Source organism: Mirounga angustirostris, unplaced genomic scaffold (genome assembly GCF_029215605.1).
Source record: "Mirounga angustirostris isolate CCGP_5_RB_7025 unplaced genomic scaffold, mMirAng1.0.hap1 SCAF_5, whole genome shotgun sequence".
Taxonomy (NCBI): Eukaryota; Metazoa; Chordata; class Mammalia; order Carnivora; family Phocidae; genus Mirounga; species Mirounga angustirostris.
Genome location: NW_026991713.1, coordinates 177,206,020 through 177,232,424, shown reverse-complemented (window position 1 = coordinate 177,232,424; position 26,405 = coordinate 177,206,020). Strand labels below are relative to the sequence as shown.

Below are 26,405 nucleotides of genomic sequence, written 5' to 3'. Positions count from 1 at the left end.
AATTTTTCCACATTGTTAATTTGATTGATGTGTTTCTCTCGCAGACTATTTTCACCTTCTGGCATTCCTATTATGCTCACACCAGATCTGTTGGATCAGTCTTCCATTTTGCTCATCTTCTCATCATAGCTCATTTAATCTGCTGTCTCTAAATTCTAGGAAAAACTCTCAATTCCAGCCAAATTCACTGATCTGATTTTATGCACTATCCAGTCTGTTCTTTGGGGCTTCTGTTGCATTTTTATTTTTGGCAATTTGTATTCTCATCAAAAAACCACCTTTCTGATCTAAGATCTTTCTGTTTTCATATTTATAGTATGTTATCACCCCTTCTCAATGGGGCTTTTGTTCGATTCAGATTTTGATTCATCTGAATCAATTTGATTTGGAAATTTCCTGAAGTGTTCTCTTTCAAAGAGGGGATATTTCTTCATAGTCTTTAAATTAGTTGATCTCTTTCTTATGGACTTTTTCCATTATGGGCTTCATTATTAGGATTATTTAGCTTTTATTTTGTTGCATTAATGAACGTGTAGATTGCAGTGAGGTATCTACATTTCACCCTAATGGGACAAAGGGAGTTTTTATTTCAAGGATAATAGAATTCTTTCCCCCTTTAGTTTTAACAGTCCAGGGGTTGCTGGGGCCCTGCTCCTCTCTCTCCTGTGCTCACTGTACTCAGGAAGTTCTCAAAGTGGGGTACCCCAGCCAGCTGCATCAGCATTGCCTGGGCCCATGTTAGAAGTGCAGATTCTGACCCCACCCCAAATTTACTGGAGCAGAAACTCTGGAGGCAAGGCCTGGGGATCTGTGCCTTAACAAGCCCTCTGGTGACGGAGATGCCCTTCAAAGATGGGGAGCTGCTCATCTACTGTCACCTGATTTCTGTCCCTAGCAAGTTCACACCGTGTGAGTTTATTTTCAGCCCCTTGTGCCAACACCAGCGCTCTGTCCGGAGGAGGTCACAGATGGGGCCCACAGCCCCAGCCCCACAGACTGCTCTGACGTGCTCTCTGGTACCCTGACCTGAGCGACACTGGTGTGGTTGTCCACCAGGGGCTGGGGGTCGTCCCTTCGGATCTCCTTCTGCGGGTGGGGAGTTCCAGGTCTGAGTGGGGGTCGTCCCTTCGGCTCTACCTCTGCGGGTGGGGAGTCCCAGGTCTGAGTGGGGGTCGTCCCTTCGGCTCTCCCTCTGCGGGTGGGGAGTCCCAGGTCTGAGTGGGGGTCGTCCCTTCGGCTCTCCCTCTGCGGGTGGGGAGTCCCAGGTCTGAGTGGGGGTCGTCCCTTCGGCTCTCCCTCTGCGGGTGGGGAGTCCCAGGTCTGAGTGGGGGTCGTCCCTTCGGCTCTCCCTCTGCGGGTGGGGAGTCCCAGGTCTGAGTGGGGGTCGTCCCTTCGGCTCTCCCTCTGCGGGTGGGGAGTCCCAGGTCTGAGTGGGGGTCGTCCCTTCGGCTCTCCCTCTGCGGGTGGGGAGTCCCAGGTCTGAGTGGGGGTCGTCCCTTCGGCTCTCCCTCTGCGGGTGGGGAGTCCCAGGTCTGAGTGGGGGTCGTCCCTTCGGCTCTCCCTCTGCGGGTGGGGAGTCCCAGGTCTGAGTGGGGGTCGTCCCTTCGGCTCTCCCTCTGCGGGTGGGGAGTTCCAGGTCTGAGTGGGGGTCGTCCCTTCAGCTCTCCTTCTGCGGGTGGGGAGTTCCAGATCTGAGTGGCTCTGCTTCAGACAGGGTGCCTTCATGCCCTCTTGCAAAAATTCTCTTGTGGATGGTGGTTATCCTGATTTTCTGTATCAGTACATTTATTTCCCTATTTTTTTATCCTTTGGACATTTCTGCAGGGATTTAAGTAGTGCAAAATGGGTGAGTTCAAATCACCTAAGGGCAGAAGTTTGAATTTTTTTTTTTGTAATGAGAGCATTTAAGATGATCTAAGGACTGCAACCTCAGAGACTCATAGGGCTGTGGGCAGCTGTGATCCTCAGGTGGGAGTGAGGACGGCCTGCCTGAGGCAGCGAGTGGTGTGGGGACGGGGAGAAGCTTGGCTCCCACGAGTTTCGGAGGACAGGGGCTCAGCCTGATAACCCATGGAATGAGAGGGGCATGAGAGAGGACAGAGGCGAGGAGGACTATGCTTTCTGCATTGGCCCCTGGATGATTTCTTGGAAGAGAGGCAAACTGGACTTGGCTTAGGCGGAATGCTGGCTCTGGAGGTGGGAATGGAGGGAGGAGACCACTCCCGACCAGGGGGAACGAAGCTGAGACAGCGGGAGGAGCAGGCGCTCGGCGTGCTGACACATGCAGTCTCACCTGCTCAGCTGCGTCGTGAGGGGTCCTGGTCGCGAGCGGGCCCACATCCAGCAGCAAGCCAGATGGAGAACCAGTGCCACCCCGATTCCTTCTGGGCCTCTTCCATTCTGATTTGTTGCTGATGAAAATAGTGTTGAGGACATTCAGCAGGTTCCTGAGAGACACGAGGAGAAGCAGCACTGCCCTGAGGCTCACAGCCCCTCCTCTGGGTCCGTGTTTGAAGCTTTGCCTCCGGCCACCCCTCAGAGAGTTTGGCATGTTAATTTTCAGGTTTACCAAGTAGCACTGAAGATAATAATGAATTTCTTCACCCATTACCCTCCTCCTGTCTGTCGTAATCCCTCCCACTCAGAGTGTTTGTTTTCCTGTTCCTGCATGTGTGTGCTGGGGGTGAAGGGCCAGGCTTCAAAGGAGGTGGGTCTCTGGTCTGGTACTTCAGCTCTTGGATCCGCCTTCCCAATTATGGCAGGTGCAGTTCTCAGCCGGCTGCAATGCGGGGACATCACCTGGAGTCTCAAGGGCTCCATGACCTGCTACAGCCAGTCTCTTCATTTGACCCTCGACAATTTTGTCCGCTTGCTTTCCCTCTTTCTCTTTATCCGGGTGTAGCTTAAAGTCTGTCTGCTGACGCTGAGCATAGAACAGAGCACGCAGGCCAGCCCACTCTCTGAGGAGCCGATGGAGCCGAGTCCTGGTGCCCACAGGCTTCACCACCGCCTGGTTTAGAATCAGAGCCTGCGCCCTCTTGCCAGAGATCGGTCAGAACACTGAAGCAGGCGGAAACGCAGACCGAGTCATCTGCAAAGAACCCTCGACACCTTGGCAACTTTGCACCCTCCATGAACACAACTGGCCTTGAAAACAAGGAAGAGTTGGGCGCCTGGGTGGCTCAGTCGGTTAAGCGACTGCCTTCGGCTCAGGTCATGATCCTGGAGTCCCGGGGTCGAGTCCCGCATCGGGCTCCCTGCTCGGCAGGGAGTCTGCTTCTTCCTCTGACCCTCTTCCCTCTCGTGCTCTCTGTCTCATTCTCTCTCAAATAAATAAATAAAAATCTTAAAAAAAAGAAAAAAGAAAACAAGGAAGAGCAATGGTGAGAAGGTGATAGACAGCCCCGTGCTCTCAGTGTGCTCGCAGGACAAAGTGCACCCAAGTTTCCCGATGGAAGCTGCAGTCCGCGGGGCGCACACAGCCTGTTCTAACGCTCAGTTTGTAATTGGCAAGAGCCATGGCGTGTCCATCATCAGGAGAGATGAGCACTATGATCTCTAGTCGCCAAAGTAAGCAGTTTTAATCCAGAAGGAGAACAGAGGTGAAGGAACCTGTGAAGGATGTTTCCCTGGACGCCTCCCGGTCTACCGGCCCATCTGCCACCTGTCAGGATGCACGGCGGGCCGGCCCCGGGCTTCCTGGCAGTGGGCAGGTTGCTCTGGGACACATCCATTCCTTTCCCTGAAGCTGAAGAAGTGCTAAAGGAAAGTGTCACAGGATTTGTAGCAGTCTTGGGGGGAAAGCTGATGCAAATGTCTGCCACAGGCAAGCTCGGCAGATGTGCTCTGCAGTCTGCTAGGAAGACACCCAAAGTTTTCCCTAATAAGTGGAAAATAAATTCCAACTATTATACAGGCTGGCCATTGCTCCACTCTTCTCCCACTGCCCACTGATGAAATGGAGATTGTCTTTTAGGAACTGTGTTTTTAACAACCCTTTGTATTTCCACAAGTGGGTGTTTACAGTAGTAAGTCCTACGAACTCTGCACCCCCTTCTTGTCCTCAAGGGAAGGGGGACTGCTGAGCGTGTGACCATGCGGACCCGGAGCCTGTGGGAGGCTTTGCAGCCACTCCAGGGGAGGGGGGTGTCAGCTCCACCTGCTCGGCCCCAGAATAAGCCCCACCTCAAGCACACACGAGTGGAGGCTCGAATGGAGGTCCCGGGGCCAGGAGTCAGGGTGGAAAGGACGCAGACTTTACGTGGCCTTCTCCCCAGGAGAGGGCCGCCTCATCTGAACCCCGGCGCCGGGACAGCAGGCCTCCCGGCTTCTGGTGAGCAGCAGGAATGGCCTCGAGGTGTGGACACTTAGCCTGGTGCAGAGCAGGTGCCCACAAGTGTGGGTTTGCCACTACCTTCTGCTCCCAACGTCCTCTGGGGTTGCCTACAGAGAAGTGTCATGAGATGGCTTCGAGTTCAGATTCACCTCTAACACCCAGGCCGTCCCTACAAGGGTGTCTAAGAGGCAGTGAGGCTTGGTGGTTAAGCATGCAGGCTCTGGGTCGTGTGGATCTGGGCTCATGTTCTGTCTCAACGGCTCAACTACTTGGAGACCCAGGCCAAATTGCTCGACTTTCCATATATCAGTTTCCTTATGTGTAAAACAGGAACAGTTATCCCTTATATTTATCAGAGAGAGGAGGCAGAAGCCAGATTTCCGGCAGGATTCACGGGAACCTGAATGCCAAGAAAAGCTGGCCTGCATCGCCCAGTCACCCTTAAGTCCCTTCAGGATACCCGGTATTGGGTTTCGGACCACAGATGGATTCCTGATCTGCCCACCGGTGGGTTTCCATTGGCTCACGTTTTGCTTAATAGGCTGCTAGGAGCTGACACTCTTTTCTCCCTTAGATTTCACAGTGTGGGTTTGGGGGAGGTCTCATTGAACCGGGTCTGACCTCACATTATGTATACGTAAAGGTCATTAACATGTTGGTATTTAAGAACCTGTTTAAAAACATATGGTGTTCCAAAGCCATCACATGACTTATCCAAAGAGAATTTGTTTTCATTCAGTAAATGTTGGGTTCTTTTGTTAATACCCTGTTTTTAATCAGATATTTCGGGGCATTCAGTTTGTTGAGTCCTTCCTGTGTGCCAGATGTGGTTATATTCACCTTACATATGTTATTTCATTTAGTCCTCACACAGCATAACCCACTTCTCTCACAGTGAAAGGAAGCTTGGGGGTAACCAGGGAGCTGGTGAGTCAAAACGCCAGCACTCGGACTCCCGGCCCCATCACTGAACAGGGCCTACGGCGCACCACGGCCACAGAGCCTGTGGGGCCGGGGCCCTGGCTCCTGCGGGAGAGGCAGTTAGTCCTGCTGGCTTGTCTGGACCCAGCCTAGGCCACCTGAGAGAGTTCCGGAAAAACAGCATCCTCTGATTTCATAAACAGATTGGATTTTGAGGTGTATTTCTTTGCGGGAATCTAGCTCACTGAACGTCTTTAGAGTGGAAATTGTGAAACCGGAGGTTCTTATGTAAGTTAACAAGTGATTATTCCTCGCGCAGAACTAGAGGACTGACCTGAACCAATGGACACGTTCTTTGCTTTCTCCTGATTGCTGACAGCAGCCGCTGTGTGTTCTGAGTAGGAGAGTATTTAGTGACAAAAGCCAGGCAGGTGTTGCAGCGGGGGGAAAAATTAGGAAATTGATGAAATATCTTTCCATTTGCACCTTCAGAAATAGGTTAATTGTTTCAGTGACTGGCTCCGTCTTGATTAGGAAGCATTAGTAGCAATTAATGATAGAACTTCAAAAAAGGTATAGGAAAATTAATAGAATTTTTAGTTCACATAAATTATAGTCATTATCTACTGTATCCAGAACCATCAGGGCTGCCCAGCCCGCTGATTAAAGTGCAAGTAGATTTTTTGGTCTGAATTCTCTGGATAATTGAGCAACTCTTTTCGTTAGGCTTTCAGCATATAATTCCCTGTAGTGAGCTAATATTGTTATTTAGTTTTAAATGCCTCAATTTTAGGACATAAATGAACACCTTTTGCAAGTTTTTTTATGACTACATGCACATTTTAGTATTTGATTTAGGGTGATGAAACTTTTTAAATAAAAAAGCAGCTGCCAGAGTGTGGCTTAGCACAGTTCAGGTCAAGAGACACGAAATCCTGAGGCTGACTCTGTGTAGCCTTCCCTCCCAGCAGCTGGGAGGCTGTGGCCCTCGCAGACGGGCCGGTGGGAACAGCGGCATGCGCACAGTTGAGCAGGGGTGCTGGAGAAACGTGGAGAATACGGCTGGGTTACTGGGGTGCGGCTGGGAGTGCGGGGAAGCCCAGTGAGTCGGTCGGAATACACAGGCCTGGCGATCCCAGGGGCTTAGACGGCAAAGTTCCTGTTCGCTCATGTTACGTGTGCACTGCAGGCCTTGTAGGGCACTGGGGTCGGCTCACAGTAGGTAAGGTGCTCAGACCCGGGCTGCAGCTCGTGCCCCTGTTCTTCGTTGCTGCCATCACCACGGGAGGCTTTAGGCTCACCACACGGGACGTGGGCGCCTCACATCCTCACAAGGATCATCCTCCCCTTGTGCCTAGAGGGAGCAGAGAAGTCAGAACAGTGGTGAGCATCAGGGCGGTGACGTATCCCCCCCCAGCTAAGCGTGAAGCTTGAACTGGCGGGCATTGAGGCGGTGGTCAGGGTCTGAGTACGAGGAGCTGGGGTTCCAGGAGGATCAGCCTAAGTTCAGCTCTGAAATGACCACCCTGGCTGTGGAGTTCCTCAGTCTTCTCTTCTCTGTGGGCTTTCTCCTCTGCTGCTCGTGCATGGTCGCACCTAGGACCTTCTCACTGGAGTCAGGATGGGGTAGCAGTTAAGAGCACAAATTCTAGCCATAAGCCTGGGTGGTTTGTATCCCAGCTCTGCCCTGTGATGTTGGGCAGGTGACCTACCTTGTGAGTCTCAATTTTCTGTCAAAATGGGAGCAATAAAAAAGATACATAATGATGAAAGCAAGATGATTGGCACAGTGTCCGGCCCACACAAAGTAGTTAATAAATGTTTGCTATCGTTCTTATAATCTCTGAAAACATTCCACTGATGGGATCTTTAATTCTGTTCAGTTCCCCTCCCATTGACCTTCCCTAACCTTTGCCCTCTTTACCTTATTGAAACCTAACTCATGTCTGCTCACCCAATCCGTGAGTCTTTTCCTACACACCATGGCGGCCACATTTTCATTATTTCCTTGTGCACATCAGTCCTTTCTTGACCAGCGTGCCCACCTTGCCAAGGCTCCACCCATCTTCCCCCCTGCTTCTGCAGGGCTGAAGTTCCATAGACAGTGAGTGGGTGTTGTCTATACTCTGGGGAATGTCAGTGCTGCACAAAGATCCTTGGACTCCTCTCAGGTTCCTCCTGCCTCTTTTTCCCTGCTGGTGGTCCCAGGCCTTGCCTCCTTCCACAGGCTTCACCTGGTGGCTGGTTAGATGGAGAACCTGATTTAGAATCTGTGTGTGCACGGGGTACCCAAGTGGTGCCCCCATGTGCCCCTGAAGGTTTGAGAAGCACTGACTTAGAAGATATTGATTAAAAGGTCTTAAGAGTAGGTGTAGAACCCTACATGGTTTCCAGTGCTCTGGAAGCGGAAAATACCGATGTCAAATTAAGCTAATTAGAGAGTGGGTTGAAATTAACTAACCAGAAAAGACTCTCTGAGGAAAATAAATTTTGGACCAGGTTTGGGAAAAGAAAAGTGTATTTATAAATGTATGTAAGACTGGTTACTTTCATCATTGTTCAGAGCATCTTTATCTACAGCCATTACTTACAAAAGCCTGGTTGTGAAAGAATGATTTCCTCATCTGTCGTACTGAATTATTTTTATTTTGTTATTTTTCTTTATGCAAATAAAAACAAATATGCACAGGTAGTCTCATTTCTGCCCCCTTTTCTACCTCAAAAGCCACCCCTTGTACATCCTTTAAGCACAGTGCTTTTCATGTGTCAGGATGTCGTGGAGATGGCTATACTGGCCCGTGAAGAGCTTTCTCCTCACGTTTTACACGTGCACAGGACCATGTTCACGTTTCGCTTCTCAGATGATGTTTAAGAGTCTTTCACACAACAGTCACCGACACTTACCCGTGAGAGGTCCTAGCCCCAGAAAATAATTTACGAAACCCATGTTAAGTTTCTATGCCTCTTCTAAAAACGGACTCCTTCAAGTAACCACCACAACATTTCAGCTGAGGTTATTTTAGGCTAATCTGTCTTTCCCAAACAGGACTTAAATTTCAAAATCAAGAAATATTTATTTCTTTGAGACACTTTGCAAAGACTCAACCAAAGGCAGGTCCCTCTTTCTGGAGGACTAATTCTGGGAGAATTCTTGACTTATATTCAGTCGTATGGGGTCACCTTCAGGCTCCTAATACACCCCTCTGTCTCCCGTGGTGAGTTTCGCCAAGCATCCTGAGGCCGATGGACCCTATGCTGGTTACCCAGAGAGTGCCATCCTGCCTTCAGCCCCTTTCCCACTCTCCCTGTGTTCAGGCTTATCAGACATTTTACTGCTTATCGACGAGTTGTCTCAGGGATTGAACAGAGACTAAGTGAAATTTTTGAATAAATAGATGGCATCCTCTTATTGGAAGCTTTGGGAGAGGTTTGGTGGAAGTGCCTGTTGTCTAATGATTTGCCATAATTGCTTTTGGATTTCCTATAAATTCTCCATAAATCTGTTATTCCTGCTGCCTCACAGAAAGCCGAGCACCCACGCTGCTTTAAAACTACAGAAGAGTGCTAAGTATGTGAAATGCGCTTAGTGTTCATTTATTTGAACTGATTGTTTGCACAGTCCAGATTTGCTGAGTAATCATCGACCTTCCACATTTTAAATAGGCCCACACTGACCAGCTTCTTTCTTAATATATTTGAACAACCGCATAAATGGGATTAGGGCTTTATTTTTTATTCACCTGCCTTCCTGTCTATGTGAACAGACTTCTTGTATTTCCACCAACAATACACTCCCCTCTCAATGACATTTGTGATAATGTATTTGTAAGTGTGTATCTTAAGAGGGATCTTAGCTATGTTTTTGTACACTTAATCTTTATATATCCAGCTTCCGCTTTCTATATTCTCTCTGTCTCTGTCATCAACCTTAGATTTATTGTTGGTGCTGATTTCAGACCAAAATATAAATGAGATTGTGTTGACATTTTAAAAAACCTTGCTTCATAGCAGATTGAGTAGAGAACCAGTTGGTTTAAATAGATAACCTTGGGCCATACCAGAAAATGTCTTGTTCTAGCTGAGTACTCTATTCTTGCACTGTGGGACTGACTTTATTCATTTAATGGAAGCCAGGGCAGACAGGAAAAGAAATATTTTCTTCTCTTAAGATTTCCTGATTTGTTTGTACCTATGTTTTGACACCCAAGGGTAATTCTGATATAGCAACTTCCAACAACAGCAAAAAAAAAAAAGAGAGAGAGATGGGAAACAGATGGGGAACTCCCTCTACAGTTAGGATTTCTCATTCTTCACTCTCAAAGCATCCATGTTCTGCCTCATTCTGTGGCCTTGTTTGCTGTGCTCCTCATCAAGGACAACGACCCACCTAATTCCCAGAGATAGAGGGAGAAAGAGTACACACGATGGATGGGAGGGGGAGAGAGAGAGAGAGACCTGTGTGCTCAGACTGGATGTGGCATTGTTCTGCAGCCAAATTCTGAGCCTGATTATTTATTCTGCTCAGGGTCAGGGCTCCCTACTTGGGATGCTAAATAGCCAATGAGGCGGCGCCCAGCACCTGCCGTGGTGCATTGGGAATAGTCAGTGCTGCCATGTTGACAGAGGGTACAGCCCTTGCCAGCCCCACCTAGAGTTGAGGTAAGGTGAAGTCCCCGCCTCTTCATCCTGAGAGAAATGCTCCTTTATCCTAATGACAGAAAACGGAATGTGGTTCCATTCCTGAACTTATTTTGGAATGCATCTGGCTGAAGGACTTGGTTGTCCCTCAAGCTATTTACTTAACTGTTTATTGTTTGGGAACATTTACATTTCACAGTTGCTTTGAGATGGTTAGGATAGAAATCCTGCAAGATTTTCTGTTTGAGAGTTTGCCCTCCTCTAGGATGAAATAAGTAAGAAATTGATGACCTAAAAACATGGCAGAGGAAGTGTTCATCAATATATTTGAGTGAACATTTGTGTTTAGGGTGGGGGTACATTAAGAAAACACCAAGCGATTGAAAAAATCTTTCTTCAGTTCTGTGTATAACCACCTTTGAGAATTTTAGTTTTGTGAAACACTAAATGTGGAAAAGAGAGGTTTTATTTGGCTTTGGATTTCTGGTTTTATTTAAGGTATCAGCCTTATATGGAAAAATCAAAAGAGGGTCATTTGTTGGTCCTTACCCCTTCTGGTAAGGAACTGGAGCCTTGAGAAACCCGTTTTCCCCAGATTGGCCCTCAGCTCTGTGTTTTCACACGGCTGGGGAAGGATATAAAATCTAAAGCTTTCTATTTTATGTTGTTCCAATCAAGAAAAGTCTTCAAAACATAACAGCCCCGGGACTGTTCACCAGCAGCATGGCTTCCTGAGCAGGCTTCTTTATAACCAGACTATGAATTTACCTGGAGCTCTGATGGCCATAATTTCTAGTCTATGAATTGAACAGTAGTATCTTGTAGCAAGTGAAAATAACTTCAATTTAGTCTGGTTTTCTAAAGATCCTTATTGTATTTTAAGGAGGAGGGCACGGTTGTGATTTTCAAGATCTATTCTGCTGAACAGACTGTGACCCCTTTCTCTCTTATTTATCTCCTTTTTAGTTTTTTCTTTCTCTCATGTGCTCAGAACATTTGTTAAGTTAATTTTCTGTTTTCTCCAGGGACTCGGGATTGAATTTCTTTGTTCTTGGTTTTATCTATTAAAGACACTTTTCTAGTTACAGATTCTGTTTGTGAATCACATGCTTTATAAAGAACATCTGATTTTCTGCAGGATGTGAGCTTGGCACCTGGTCACAGACATACCCCAGGAGCCGAGCTGCACTACTCTCCAGACACCTATATGTACAACTCTTGTCATGGGAAGAGATGTTGATATTTTAGGAAAAGATCTGGAGATCCATTTGAAAAATGTAAGTTAGGTTCATTCAATTTGGCAAGCATCTATTAGGCACTTACTATTTGCCAAAGGCTGTGAACACAAAGGGGTTTATAAGCATCACACCTATAAGGAGTTTATAGTGGATGGAGCAGTTATGCTATACAGACCCCTTTGTCTGGAGGAGAGAGGGTCTCATCTTACTTTCCCCCAGAAACCAAGTGTGTGAATCTGATGAAGATGTGAGTGTGATAGTTTACTTAGAGGTGATCCCCAGACATACAGGTAAAGGGGTGTGTAAAGGGGAAGAGCAAGATGCTGATACGGGGAGCACTCGTGAGCCCATCACCTCTGTGAGTGCCTGTTCTCGGTACCCAGGAGACCTCAGAGGGAGTTGGAAGCCACTTTAGTGCCACTTATGCCTTTGTGGTTGAGAACAACTCTCAGGGATATTAATTTACTGGCCTTCTGGCCTGTAAGCCAATGTCGTGGAAAGCCGTGACATTTGTTTTTCCTTTTTGTAATGCAAGTGCCCGACTTAAGCCGCGATGTCCGAGCACCCATTTCAAAGATGGCTGTCTTGGAATCAACTCACTGCCAGCCTCAGGCCGAGACAAAGAGCCAGGCTGCCTCTGCACTGAGGCTCTTTGTTTAGAGCTCTGAGTGGATTTTGATAACTGACCCCTTGGGCCTCTTACTTTTTCTCCCCTGGACTTCAAATTACTGCTTTTATGTTTTTAATGCCCCAATAAAGAGTGAGCCTGTGAAACCATAGGCCTGCCCCGCTCAGCCCCCGTAGAAGCAGAACCCCCAACCTGTACACTCTGCCTTTTCCCCTGTCTCTCTCAATCTTGCTCTAGCTGCCCACCTCCCTGCATGGCCCTGATTATGCTGCATAATTCCCAAGTCTCCTGCGTAATAAACCTTGATTTTGTTCACGTAGCCCCAGTGATTGTTGCTGAAGGGTGTCTTTGAAGCGTAGTAAGAACCATGAGGACCAGTCCAAGCATAACACTAGTTATTGTTAGGCTGGGACTGGCACAAACGACAAGCCATGCCCCTGACCAGAGAGTGACCTCAGGTGGGAACCCCCAGGTGCTAGCAGAGGGCCCTGGGCTCGTACGTGAGGGGCGAGCAGCGGAGACTGTGGGCAGGCCCGGGCACCACTGTCTACAGAGTGCTTTCAGCGACTGTGAACAGCGCGCCGTGTTGTTGTATATACACCGTAGACGGTATGCTCATATTCAAAATGATCAAAGGCTGAAAACTATAAAACCCTTGGAAGAAAACACAGGGGAAAGCGCCACAATGTTGGATTAGGTGATGCTTTCTTGGCTACAACACAAAAAGCACAGGCAACAAATGAAAAATAGACAAATTGGGCTCCATCAAAATTAAAAAAGCTTTACATCAAAGGACACTATCAACAGAGTAAAAAGGCAACCCATGAAATAGGAAAAATATTTACAAATCTTATATCCAGGGATTAATATCCAGAATACATAAAGAACTCCTACAACAAGCAACCTGCACCCTGATCTAAGACACAGGACTGGAATAGACATTTTCCAAAGATGATGTACAAATGGACAACAAGCACATGGAAAGATGATCAACTTCACTAATGATGTGGATAAACAAAATGCAGACCTTCCATACAGCATAATATTATCCAGCCTTAAACAGGAAGAGAATTTGACAAATGTTGTAGCATGTGTGAGCCTTGAAGACTAAGTGACATAAACTAGTCACAAAGGAGATAAATACTGTGTGGTTCCATTTATACGAGGCACCTAGAATAAAACTCATGGGGACAGGAAGTAGATGATGGGCGCCAGGGGCTGGGGAGATGGGGGGTGCAGTTAAGTGCTGATGGGGACAAAGTTTCAGTTTGGGAAGATGAGAAAGTTCTGGAGATGGCTGGTGGTGATGGTTGCAGAACAATATGAATTAATGCCACAGAACTGTACACTTAAAAATGGTAACTTTCATGTTAAGTATATTTAACCACAATAAGGAAAAAAAGTGCACCACATGTACAAAGAGGGCAGATCATTGTTACCGAGGCCCTGGGAAACTTTCATGGAGGAAGTGACATGTTCCCAGGCCTGGATGCATGGGTGGGATTCAGGGGGAAGCAGGTCAGGTGGGGGCACTTGGGTCAGAGGGGGCAGCCAGAGGCTTCGGCGTGCCATGTGGTCTGGCCATTGAAGCTCAGGAATACGGAGCTGTGAAGGAGACACTGAGGCAGAGAAGACCCAGCTGCCTCGTGCCTGTGGTCACCTGGGGTCTGGCCTCAGCCAGCAGGTCAGGGAAGCTGTCTGCGGTGTGGCCAAGGGTCCTCAGTGAGACTGTTACTCCTCGGGTCTGTGACATCCAGCCTGGCAGAGTTCTCCCAGAGACACAGGAAGGAGAGACTTGTCCCCAGACCTCCACTCGGAGTTCACTCGAGAGGTTTTATTGAGCACCTAACGAAGCATCAGGCACTGTCCGAGGCTCCTGTTCTTGCGAGCTCGTGGGGAGACACAGACGAACAAAACCAACAAGTCCAGTGAGCCGCATGTCAGGCAGTGAAGGGCCAGGGGAAAGCTGACCAGGGCAGAGGGGCGGGCACGGAGCCCCCCAGCCTGCAGGGGCAGAGATCAGCAAGCACTGTAGGTCATGTCTGCAACATGATGGCTTGGTGGCTGTTAGGAAAAATCTAATGTGGTTCTGATCCGTCCCTTACAGTCTAGTAAATGCAGTGATGTTCTTCCTACAGATCTGCCAACCTCTAAATATTTTGCGTCTCTCATTTGAACTTTGAAGAGAACTCTTTGCCAGAGAGCTCCTCCCACTTGGGCGGTGGAGGAGGACCGAGCCTGCGGTGGCCCCTGCCAAGGGGCCCTATGTTTTCCCCTTGTCCTTGCTAACAGCCTCAGAGGGGCATCAGTTGCCCTGGTGGGCTTGGGCTCTGTGCCCAGATTTGCACGTCTGGCACATTTACTCAAGGGAATTTCTTAATTAAAGCTAAAAGTGATCTGTTATTGTTCCTAATTACATTCTCAATAATTTTAGAATGCCATTCAGAAAATTGACCTACTCTGGTGAAAAATAGATTCTCTTACCCTTCTAGCCCACCCAGATGGCCTGTAGTCCCAGTTTTTGTGTTGGTTATGGTTGTTCTAGTATGAAGTGGTAGATTATACATTTATGTGTTTAAATAAAAAGCAGGTTATCAGCTCCTGTCTCTTGAATCAGATATTTGGGTCACTCCAGCGTCCAGTCAAGCTGAATCCTGTCTTCTGTATACCAATTTGTGCTCATCCCCAAATAAATAGATAAATAAGCCCACTGTAGAGCTGCCTTCTATTACCTTCATTTTTCTCTGCCCAGTACAAAGCTGACGAAAACACATTCTTTGTTACATTCCATTCATTTCCAAATGCGCAAGTTTTCAAATATGTTATAAATGAGAAGAAAGGAAACTGCTGGATTGTTTGTCAAACTGTCATATTATTTTATTTATCGTCTCTTGTCAATAGAAAAGTCCAGAAGTGTACTGAGATAAAAATGGAAGTACATGTAAAGATAAAATTTTAAATGGCATAGACTGCTGTATTTCCTCCCATTTTTTTCCCTCCTCCTGTTGGGTAGTAAACAAGAAGAATTGGGTCAGCTGGTGCACACTCCTCTCAAGATACCACGAGAGCATCTGTGGTTGCGTTTGCCCCCAGGAGCCTGCCGCCAACCCCACGTACCCGCTCCCCACACCACACTGGCGTGGCGCCGTCGCGGTTCGTGACCGGGTTCTGGCTGACCAGTGATGAGGGACACGGCGTCTAAAAGAATACGAAGGTTTCTGAGACGCCTCCACACACCACAGATCATTAATACTCCAGCTTCACCTCTTCAGGAGCCGGGTGACTACAAATTAAAAAGTGAACTCGGGGAAAGAAAGAGGTGGGAGGAGCCTTCTACTTAGTGAAGAAGATTTTTTTTTGTTCTATTAGGAGAGAAATTGTGCCGTTTATTTCAGTTGTCACAATATAGCTCCTGTTAACATTGTCCAAGTTTTGCCACCAGAAAATCACCTCATGGAGTTCTAGCAAATGACCTGACCTGTGTTGCTGATACACCTCTCACTGGAGCACATTTTAATGAAAAAAATAATAATAATAATATTGATTTCTATGAGTTCTTGGAGATATATTTAAGTTAGTTATATTGGTTATTTGTGTATATATATATATATTTATTTATTTATTTATGTTTATATATAAGTTATTTATATGTTATATATTTATTTTTATTTAATTTATTTATATATATGTTATTTATATGTAAATAACTTGTATATATATACTTTATATATATTTATATATATATTTTTATGTATTTTTGGGGGTGGTGTATGTCAGTCTCTTAAAAATATGTACCCTGGGGTTCAGCGATTACAGGATCTGAGCTATTGAGATGCTGGCTCCCCAGGGTGGCAGGAAATCAGACATACCTGTTGAGATGGTTTTGCAGGCAGGAAAGCACTTAATCCCTTCGCCAGGCCATTTTAATAATGCAGAGAAGGATAATAGACTCCAAGCAGTTGTAAAGCAATTGATGAACAGAAAAGCCACCTGATTTTCTTTGAGTATCTTGGAGCTGTTTTCACTCCTCCCCCAAAAGAGCACCAGGGTCCCTTGCTGTGCATGGGACAAGGTCAAGAATCACAAAAGACCAATTAAATGACACTTTTCATTGTCAGGAAGCAGGTTGAGAATGGTCAGAGCCAGCCTGTTAGCAGACACTGAGCTCCAGAAGTGAACAAAGAGCATCTCCAGCTCCACAATGTTGTGTGTGGGGGGTACAATGCAGTCCTTGTTGCTGAAGGTTGGGAGTTCTACCTGCATACAGCTCTGCATTCCTTAGCATTGTCCCACAAGGTAAATTCAAAGATTCATCTTCCAAAACTGAGCAGAATAAAGGATACAAACATAGTGATCCGAAGGGGCACCTGCACCCCAATGTCTATAGCAGCAATGTCCACAATAGTCAAATTATGGAAAGAGCCCAGATGTCCATCGACAGATGAATGGATAAAGAAGATGTGGTATATATATACAATGGAATATTATGCAGCCATCAAAAGGAATGAGATCTTGCCATTTGCAATGACGTGGATGGAACTAAAGGGTATTATGCTGAGTGAAATAAGTCAATCAGAGAAAGACAAATACCATATGATCTCACTCGTAAGTGGAATTTAAGAAACAAAACAGAGGAGCATAGGGGAAGGGAGGGGAAAAATCAAACAAGATGATATCAGAGAGGGAGACAAACCATAAGAGACTTTTAATCATAGGAAACAAACTGAGGGTTGCTTGGAGGGGAGCGGGGTGGGAGATGGGGTAACTGGGTGATGACATTAAGGAGGGCACATGATGTAATGAGCACTGGGTGTGATATGCAACTGATGAATCACTGAACTCTACCTCTGAAACTAATAATACACTGTATGTTAATTAATTGAATTTAAATAAAATTTTAAAAATAAAAATTTTTAAAAATTAAAAAAAAAAAACAGCAGAAGTAGCCTTGATTTTATATGTGGGAATTCCTGTCTACTTGGAACAAAATAATGGCATAAACTCTAATTTCCATAGTGTCAGAAGCTCCTTCTCTTCCCGGCCTGCTCTTCCCGCAGTCCTTTCTAGACTTGGCTGCCCGCCCTTGTGCTGCTGGGGTTTGTCCCAGGCCTGCCTTCTGTCCTTGCTCTTCTGGCTCTCCCAGAGAGGTCTTCTTGTCTCAGGATTTCAGCCACCACTCCCGCGCTGACCAGCCGATGCCCCCAGACACCCCACAGGCACCTGAACATGGCCAACTTCTCCTCTATCCTAATACACGGACGTCCTCACCCCCAATCCCGCGCTTTCTTCCAAGTTTTCACCCCTGAGTTGCCCTGCCGCCCACCCAAACCACTCCGGCCAGCAACCCGGAGCACTTCTGTGCACAAATCCAGCTGCCCGAGGCCCCTGTCCTCCCTCTCCCTCCTCCCCGTGGCGTCCCACCGTCTCCTACTCAGTAGGGTCCCCTCCTCAGGGTCCTTCGGTGACTCCATTCTCCACTGGACTGAGTCCATGCTCCACCCAGAAGCACTTCCCCTCAACCTCCAGAGGGACTGACACTTTCCCATACAGGCTGGGCGGGTTTCCACGCTCTTTGTTTCCTGTTCCTGAAATGCCTTTCCTTCCCTCCTCCGCCTGGTGAATGCCTGTGCGTCCTTCAAGGACATGGCTCAGGCTTCCCCAATTCCCCTGGAAGACTCAACCTCGTGGCCACACACCCACCCTGTCCTGCGGTGTCCCTGTCTGCTCCTCTCCTAGCCCCACACAGCCTGTCCGTGCTCGCTCTGTTAACCGGACGTCTTCCTCTACTAACCCACGCCTCCCTGATGACACTGACCTCGCACGTTAAACCTCTGAATCCCCAGCACCAGCTCAGCGCCTGGCTGCAGCGCGCTTGAACTACAAGGCCATTGCTATGTTGCTGTTGTCCGTAGATGCTGTGCTGACAGTAACCAACCCTGTTTGGTTTGGACAAGACTTAGTTCTTCATTTAACAAGTACCTGCAGAAGGGCTGTTATGGCCGAAGCCCATCGTTTCATACCCAGATGAATAACTCGGACATCCTCCCTTATTCCAAGAGACGGACAGACCCAGGGGCGCCTGGGGGGCTCAGTTGGTGAAGCGTCTGCCTTCCGCTCAGGTCATGGTCCCGGGGTCCTGGGATCGAGCCCCGCGTCGGGCTCCCTGCTCGGCGGGAAGCCTGCTTCTCCCTCTGCCTCTGCCCCTCCCCCTGCTCATGCTCTCTCACTCTGTCTCTCAAATAAATAAATAAAGTCTTAAAAAAATTGTTTTAAATTTTTGTTTTAAAGGTGAACAGACGTACGGGCACATGATGATGTTGCGGGGAGCTGAGAGCCACATGCGGGAGGAGCCAGGGCACCCGTGGTGCTGGGTGGGAGGGGCCGCTGTTGTTCTGTCCAGATAGCCAGTTGCCTGAATCTTAAAGCTTTTCTGTAACTGCTAAGGTCATCTGCTCAACACGAGCAATATGTGTTATTATTATTGGTATTGAACAAAGATTTAAAAAAGGAAAGCCAAGGAGCCTTCGTTGTCTTTTACTCCCTGCTTGCTTTCAACCCTACTTTCTCTTTTGTTCCTCCAAATTTGGGGCCGATTCTTTCTGGAGCAGGAAGATCTTGAGGTTTCAGATAGTCCTGTAGCTTCCATTACCTGCTAGCTTCTTGATGAGATGCTGCTTTTACAAAACTGAAGGCCCTGTAGCTGCAGACACACTAAGCACTGAAGGGCCAGAGCGGCTTTCTCATCTCAGAAAGCGCGGCAGCTATCATAATACCGTTCTTCCTCGAACAAAGGCACCTCTCACGGAACACGTCTGCTTGTGTGTTAGAAGGGCACGTGGCTTGCTCGTTTCGCACCTGTTTACGTGGGAGCTGTGCTGCCCGGGTTTTGTATCTCAGGGCAAATGTGACTCAGCACCCTTCGGTGGAGGGCAGCGTTCAACCTCATTATTCTCTGGCGTGGCCCGGGGAAGGACGTGGTGGCGTGCCGGCTGCCGAGCCCATGACCTCAGCCCAGCTTGAGCTGGCTGCTGCCAAGCTTTCCTGAGGTGTATTTGCCAGGAGCACCCACCTCTGAATCAGGAAACTCGAGACAGTGGTGCTAATAGAGAAAACCAAAACGTGGGATTTGCTATCTCAGATGGCCTGGAAAATTCTGCTCCTTTAGGACCCAGAGTCTTATTTGAAAGAAAGAAGTCTGTATTTTTTAATGAGATGTTGATATCTTTGAAACGAGAGTGTGGGGAAAGGTGTCTATGCTCGGGGCTCCGTGTGCCTGCCTCTGAGCTGTGAATGGGGCGCAGGGTGTTCATCTTCGAGAGCCAGGACACTGGCCCCAAACACCTTCAGGGCCCCAGTGGGGAGGACAGTGCTGGCAGAAGAGATGGCTGGGACAGAGCAGGGGGTGAGGGCTCTGTTCCCAACCCCATGATAGTACTGTTAGCCCCCAAGTTCGTGCAATGCCCTCTCCGTGTCTGGAGAACACCCATACCTACAGGCGCACATACACGTACCCTCGCTTGTAATGGCCCTGTGAAGTGCTTATCGGTTTACAAATGAAGAAGTCTTGGAGAAGTTAGGTGACTTGTTCCCAAACAATTAGGAGCTGTGGTGGTATTTCCAGGTCGCTTGGATTCAAAACTGTTCTCTTTATAACTGTGCCTTTCAGCTGTTGGGCACGTGGGAACCTCGTCTGGGTAGTTGGGGGCAGGGAGAGAAGCTTGGAGTGCGGTAGGGGCCCGGGCCAGGGGAGCCTGATGGAGTCTGTTCCCCGGGGCCAGGCCAGCACCCCACGTCCCCATGTCCACGTGTCCAGCAGAAGGGCTGGTGGTCAACAGCTAGCATGTCATCACTGCGTGTGCTCAGGATGGGGCTGTCCTCCTCACAGCCAAATGCAAGGGAAGAGCAGGGGAAGGCACGGCTATGGGACAACAGCCAGGTGGGACTGGAGGAGACCAGCCACGTGTCAGAGGGTGTTAGCATCCGAGGCAGGTGGCGCAGCCCGACTCAGGGCTCAGGAGCGGTTCTGGGCTCCGCCTGGGTGGGGTAAGGACAGAGCCCCGTCTAGAGAGGCTCAGGACGCGGGCACGCAGAGACCGATGCTGAATGTCGTTGTTGTCTGTGTGCTGTGCTAGGCACGGACCCATGGGGCTGATGGCCCCCCGCCGCCATCTGTCTGGCCAGGGCTTGCCCACAGGCTGCAGGTGGAAACGGAGACCCCGGTTAGGGAGAGTCTTTCTTTCCTTTCCTTTTTTTTTTTTTTTAACTCTGAAGAAAGAATTTTTATTCTTGCCCATTTCACTGACCAGGAGTGTGACTAGAACCAGTGGTTCCCAGCCGGGGACAGTTTTGCTGCACAGGGGACATTTCTCAATGCCAAGAGACTTTTTTTCTTTTATATTACATCCTCAGATCTTATTTATCTTATAAGTAAAAATTTGTCCCTTCTGACGACCTTTACCCATTTTTCTGCACCCCTGCCTCTGGCAACCACAGTCTGTTCTGCTTCTGTGAGCTCCTCGTTGTAGATTCCTTATGTAAGTGAGATCGTACGATGTTTGTCTTTCTCTGACTCATCTCACTTAGCACAATGACCTCGAAGTTCATCCATGTTGTAGCAAATGGCCAGATTTCCTTCCTTCTCATGGCTGAATTTTATTCCACCAACGTACCACGTGTTCTTTAGCTGTTTCTCTCCACATGGACACATATGTCGTTTCCATGTCTTGGCTGTTGTGAGTGATGCTGCCGTGAATGGGGGGGGCGGCGCAGAACTCTCTTTGCGTCAGTGGTTTCTTTTCCTTTGGGTCCATACCCCAAAATGAGATTGCTGGATCACGTGGTAGTTGTATTTTTAATTTTTAGTTTTCTGAGGAATGGGTAGAGGTGGTGTTGGAGACAGGATGGAAGAATGAACTTTGGGAGCAGAAAGACAAAAGACCAAGTGTGGGGGAATATGCCGGAGTCGCTACTGAGCCTTGAGATGAGTAGGCGTCTGCCCCATTGCACACATCCCAAAGCCCGTCCCTGACTGCTCCCCACAAGCCTGAACCCATCTGGCCTTTCCCTCTCAGAGACGGCAGGTTCTCTCTCCACAGACATCCCCATATCCAGCCATCAGCAAACTCTGACCCTGCCCTTGAAAAGTGCCCCACACCTAGTTTCCATCCCCACCACCCAGTCTTTCGGTCACCTGGCTGACCTCCCGTGTCCTCCCTTGCCCCCTATGGTGCATTCCGGGGTTTGATTCTTAAAACAGGCTCTCATCATGTCATCCTCTGCCCCATCCTCTTCCCACCCGCCTTTAGGATGTTGCCCAGAGTTCTCCCCGAGGCGCGAGGCCCTCCCTGAGCCGACCCCTCCCATCACCACCTCTCACTCCACGTCTCCCCTTGCCCTCAGGGCTCCAGCCTGCGGCCCCTGGCAGCTACCCCAGCACCCCGAGCCTGCCGGGCAGCGAGGGCTCTGCGGTGCTCTGTCCCCCGCCTGGAATGCCCTGCACCCAGGCCTCCCCAGGCTGGTTTTCCTCCCCCTCCCCCCCACTCCTGCTGGGTTCCCGACCCCGAGTCTGTCTCCCTGTCTCTCGATGCTTGCTCTTCCTCTAAAGCCTTGCAACGGGGTGTCTGCCATTCACCCTCCTTCATTCACAACTCTACAGCTTTAGGAGTTCAGATGAACTTTGAACTTTTTTGTTGTTGTTTGAGAGACGTGATCTTCTTTAAATGTACTTTTTAATTAAATGCAAACTCGACAACTTCCCCCTACTCAGCTCTCCAGTGATTAAGGGGTTCATGGGAGAGGGAGATTGACGAGGATTAGGTGCCGTTTCCCAGGCTCGGATGCTGTTTTCCCTTCACTGCTAAAGCGTCGGCCTCGCTGCTGCGGAAGCTGCCTGGTGCCCATTTGTTGCTGACCTCTACAGAAAGCCTCTTTTGATTCAAAGCCTTCACCTCCAACCGCCTAAAACCAGCCTGGGAAATGTTCAGGTGGAAAACCACAGTAAAGTCTCCGTTAAGGAAATGCTTGGGGGAAGGAGCATTCTAGTCAATTTAATTCTTGTTAACTGAGCACCACCAGAGTTTTTATCAGGAGCACGGCATCATGCGAAAGGAAGTTGACAAATTTTGGAGGGAGACTTTATTTAAGCCCTTTCTCTGCCATTTGAAGTCACGTGACTCTGGGCCTCAATTTTCTCATCTATAAAAGGGGGGCCAATAATAGCGCTCTTATTGTCGTGTCATTAGATTAAATGGGGAAGCGTTTGCAAGTCATTTATCGATCGATAGGCTTGGTGGCTACATGGGAGCTTGGTAAAGTGTGTTCCCTTCCCCCTCGTCCCTTTGTTTTCATTCTTCTCAGAAATAATTCTTAATACATTGGCATATAGCATTTTAAAAATCTTGTGTTAATATAGAACATTGAAGGAGAGGGTAATATTCCTGGTGGAGGTAGCAGTGACTCATTATTGTGGAATATTTATGAAAAAATAACCAATCATTAAGGATTTTGAGTGCTTTTGTATCTCAGACACTGTGGAATAGCAGAAATGAAGAGGTCATTTTATTCTTTTTGAAATGCCTAGGTATTCTTCTTTGCATCTCTCTTCCAAAAATTGAATGTGGGGGAAAAAATTGGTGGATAGGTCAGCATGGCAGGTTCAAAATGGCAGACAAAGCACCTCTATTACCGCCTCTCACTTAAAAAACAAGTAAAAAACGTCTAAAAAGCAGTAAAGGAATAAGAGTCTGAGGAGCACAATGACACAAAGAACGCGACAAGAACGACTCGCAGATGGGGGGTGAAACTGTTTCTGGAGAACCGCTCTCTTGGCGGAATGGGGGGCCCGGGGGCGAAGGGAGTAGGCTGGGCTGTGGAGGGGCTGATCATGACCTGGAGCTGGAGACAGAGGGAAGAGTTTGTCTCTGGAACAATCCACTTCCTGCCCTGCTACCGTATGCAGAATAGTCAGCAGCTAAACAGGACAGACAGATGGACACCTACTAAGGTTCTCCTCCACCGAGGACGAATGGTCCAGAGGGAAAACCTCTGCACTCTGGGATCTGGGGTCTCTGCAGAATAGTAGTGACTCGGGGGTCAACCATCTGCCCATGCAGATTCGACTGAAATTTAAGTTCTTGAGAAGAAGAGAGTGCTCCAGCCTCGTGGGCTGTGCTGAGCATGGTCCCCGCTGTTGGGAGATCTGCGTTCTGGGCGCGCGGGTGAAATCGTACGGTGGCTTCTGTCAGCAGTTTCAACAGCACGTGCGCAGCTTTGCTCTGATCTTGCTGCGGGGTTCCCAGGAGTCAAGGTCACCTCACCACCAGGACCACAAATACTCCACTGAGGAACGACCACAGTTTAATCGCACCTCTTACCCCTGCGTCTCCAAAAGTGTCCTGTGCCCCGAATCAAACCCAAGTCGTCACTGGACTTGTCCAGCCGAGCCCGCGGGTGAGGCACCTGGCACAGCGTGTTGGTGCGTGCGAAAGTGAGTTACAGAAATACCACTGCTCAGTCTGTCGGTGTGGCCGGAACCCTCGACAGAGCGGTGCTGCCCTGTCCCACTCGCCCCCGAGGGGCGTAAGCTGGGCCCTGGCGCTTCCCGGTGTCACGCGCACCGTGTCCCGGGTCATCGTGCCATCGAGGCCGACCAGCCGGGGGCCCGTCCTCCCCGGGCAGTGACAAGTGCTGAGCACAGGATTCCTCCTCTGCCACCGTGGCTGAGCAGTGATTAATGCCAAATTAGCACCTTGCTCAGTGACCTTTTAGCATTCGCCGCTGCTCTCCTTCACTTCACATAACTATCTGCAAATATTAGCTTCTCAGGTCATTTCTCCTCATCAGCAACTTTCACAGATGACAGGCAGGTTGTTAATCTGATTGGCAGTCAGCTTCTGTCCTTCGCCCCATCGTGAAAGTGTCTCTGCTCGGGCATCTCAGGAATCCCATAAACAGCCCAGCGACTCTACGATGTTCCAAGCAGAGAGCCTCAGAAGGAGGCTCCCACAGAGGCCCTGCCGGGCTCGCTTCGAGGGCAGAGAGGCTGGGAAGGGCTCGAAACCACCCCTGGGACTCGTGGAAACTGGCTTCTATCAACGTCACCATGTGTAGGTTAAAAAATTAATTTGTTGGCTCTGCACACACCAAGCTTCTTCTTTCTTCTTTTTTCTTTACTTTGTAATTCACATGAACCTTTCAATCAAAAATCACATACTACTTAAGCAGTGAAGGCAGAACACAGACAAGGCCAGTCCTTGTTTTCCCTGCCGTGTAGCCGGGCGGGCGGGCAGGAGTCTCACCGCAGGGTTGTCCCCAGCGCTGGGAATGGGGGCCTGGCGCTCCACCGTCAGGTACTAGACAAATCATTTTGCATTTGCAAAATCTAAATTTATTTTTATTTCCAGTCTCTGCCTTCTCCACTCTCTATCGAAATCCCTGTTCTAGAAATGTTGGATCCGTCTTCAGTTCCCCTAAATAAACAGCAGTAAAGTGTACTCTGGCTAGTTTAGTTTTGATATTACATGTATTTTAGAGAAAAGTGGCAAAGACGTGTCATATTTTTTTCTCCCTTGTCACCAGAAGTACGAGCTAAATTATTTATAGTCTGATACTCACAAAACAGAGGTGGATTCAGGATATTTACTTTTCAGAGAAGAAAAAGGGATTGAAAGTACACGGACAGAACAGACCACTTTGTTGATTGAATATGTTTGCTCTGGGGAGTCACATTTGGGCCCAAGTGAGAACGCCAGCCCCTTTCTAACACCACACGTGCCCGGCAGAGTGCCTGATGCGTGGAATATTTGTGGAATTGAGCAGACTTGAAAAGAGTGGGTGGACTAGGTAACTCAATAAGCAGAGTCTTAAGTCAATGAAAAAATAAAGTCAGCAAACATTTTGGAAAATGCTCAACACTCTAAAGCCCTTATCCACATGATGTCCAGGCGGCGGTGTAAGGCCCTGGGTCCCTTGATTTCCAGCCAGAATGCTCACTCACCGGCTATGGATTCCACCCTAGGCTCCTACGGTCTGATGAAGGCCAGTGACAGTGAGCATGCCCAAGGGCTCCCCGCAAGGGGTTGGGGTGGGGTTGTGACATTCGGGTGTCCTATCGGGGTGGCTTGACAAGATCCCCCGTTTGTTATGTTCCAGTCTTCCCATCTTCCATACTTAGGAGAGTCCTGTGGACTTTTGCTTTCTCTGCCACAGGAGATGTTGGCACCCCCGAAACCATGGCGCCCGTCATTGTGATTCCTCCGGGCAACAGAAGTGTGGTGGCTGGGTCCAGTGAGATCACCTTGGAGTGCATCGCCAATGCCAGGTACGCGGCTGGTGCTGCCCTGGGGATACGAATCCATTCTAACTGTGATGAGATGGACCTTCAGTGGAAAGACACATCACACATGTGCTTGCTCTCCTGGCGGCAGTGGTCTTGTTTGTGCAGCTGGGCTACACGCACAACACGCATGAGAAAAAAGGGACCCGACCCCCCAAGCCTGGGACCACAGGGCTTACGTTAAACGTACTGTGGGTGCTGGTGGAGGGCGTCTGAGGAGAGTCCAGCTGAGGACGGGGCAGTTCAGTCCTCTGGGTGCAAAGGAGAGAGTTCGTCCCTCTTCTCCTCTGCAGTGCTAGGTGTCCTCGGCCTAGTGAGTGGTCGCTCCAGAATTCAGTTCCCGCAATCTCGCCTCCCATGTAGCCAGGTCCTCTAGTAGTATTTATTTTAAACATTCTTTTCCTGTGCAAATGGAATCATTAGCACTTAGGGTCCGTTGCTGCTGCAATTAGCTATCCTTGCTCAATAGCCCTTGAGCAGAATGTATTGTTGATGCGTGCCGTAAGGGCGTCGAGCTGTATCTGGATTGATTTTTAAATGTCCGTTGTTCAACCCGCCATGGTTCCTGGTAGAATTAGCTTTGTCAAGCTTGTGCTGAATGCCTGGAATTGTTAGTACTGCCATCTACCTGACTCACCCTCGCTGTCACTCATGCCCTGTGTCCTCCCAGGCCTGTCGAAGAGCTGCGTGTGAACTGGAAGAGGAACGGGGTGAGGATCGCCGGAGGGCTGCACAGCTTTGGGAGGCGCCTCACCATCGGCAACCCGACGTCCGCAGACACCGGGGTGTACATCTGTGAGGCGACGCTGAGAGGGAGTGCTTTCGACGCAGCCACCGCGAAAGCCTTTCTGTCTATCACAGGTAACGCTGGCGGCAGAGGCACAGCCCCCTCGCCACGCGGCCCCCTTGCCCAGCAGCCCCTCGCAGCATGGCCTTAGAAGCAGCCCAGAATCAGCCACGTCTCCGCGGCTCCCTTTCCAACTCAGAAAATGAGGGCGACGCAGAGACTACCTTCCAAATTCACCCTGTTCTTTTTCCAAGAACATAAGCCCACTGAACGCAAAGCGCTGATGTTCTGAGTACTTCCAACAAGTGTTATTCTGGATCCTTCCGATCACAGAGCTTGGGAAGTGACGTGGTGAGGCCCTTGGCACATACGTCACCCTCTTGTGCTGGCCTCTCTGCCACTAAGCTTCTCTGTAGCCCTCGCTGGGCTATTATGGTCAGTTTTCAGAGATTATCCTATTACTGGTATTTTTTGACCCAGAAAAAAGAAGCTTTGGGATATTACCTTCTGTTAAATTAAAAGGT

General features: G+C 48.8%; 1 protein-coding gene across 13 annotated transcripts in view; it reads left to right on the top strand.

Annotated features, from left to right (window-relative positions):
• The window catches only part of SDK1 (sidekick cell adhesion molecule 1), an 854,344-nt gene that overhangs the window by 589,084 nt on the left and 238,855 nt on the right, over nucleotides 1-26,405 (top strand). For all 13 annotated transcript variants that reach the window (XM_064593372.1, XM_064593371.1, XM_064593374.1 and 10 more), the window contains 2 exons: nucleotides 24,968-25,079; nucleotides 25,765-25,955. In XM_064593372.1, the coding sequence (XP_064449442.1) occupies nucleotides 24,968-25,079; nucleotides 25,765-25,955 (303 nt within the window). The remainder of the gene's footprint in view (nucleotides 1-24,967; nucleotides 25,080-25,764; nucleotides 25,956-26,405) is intronic.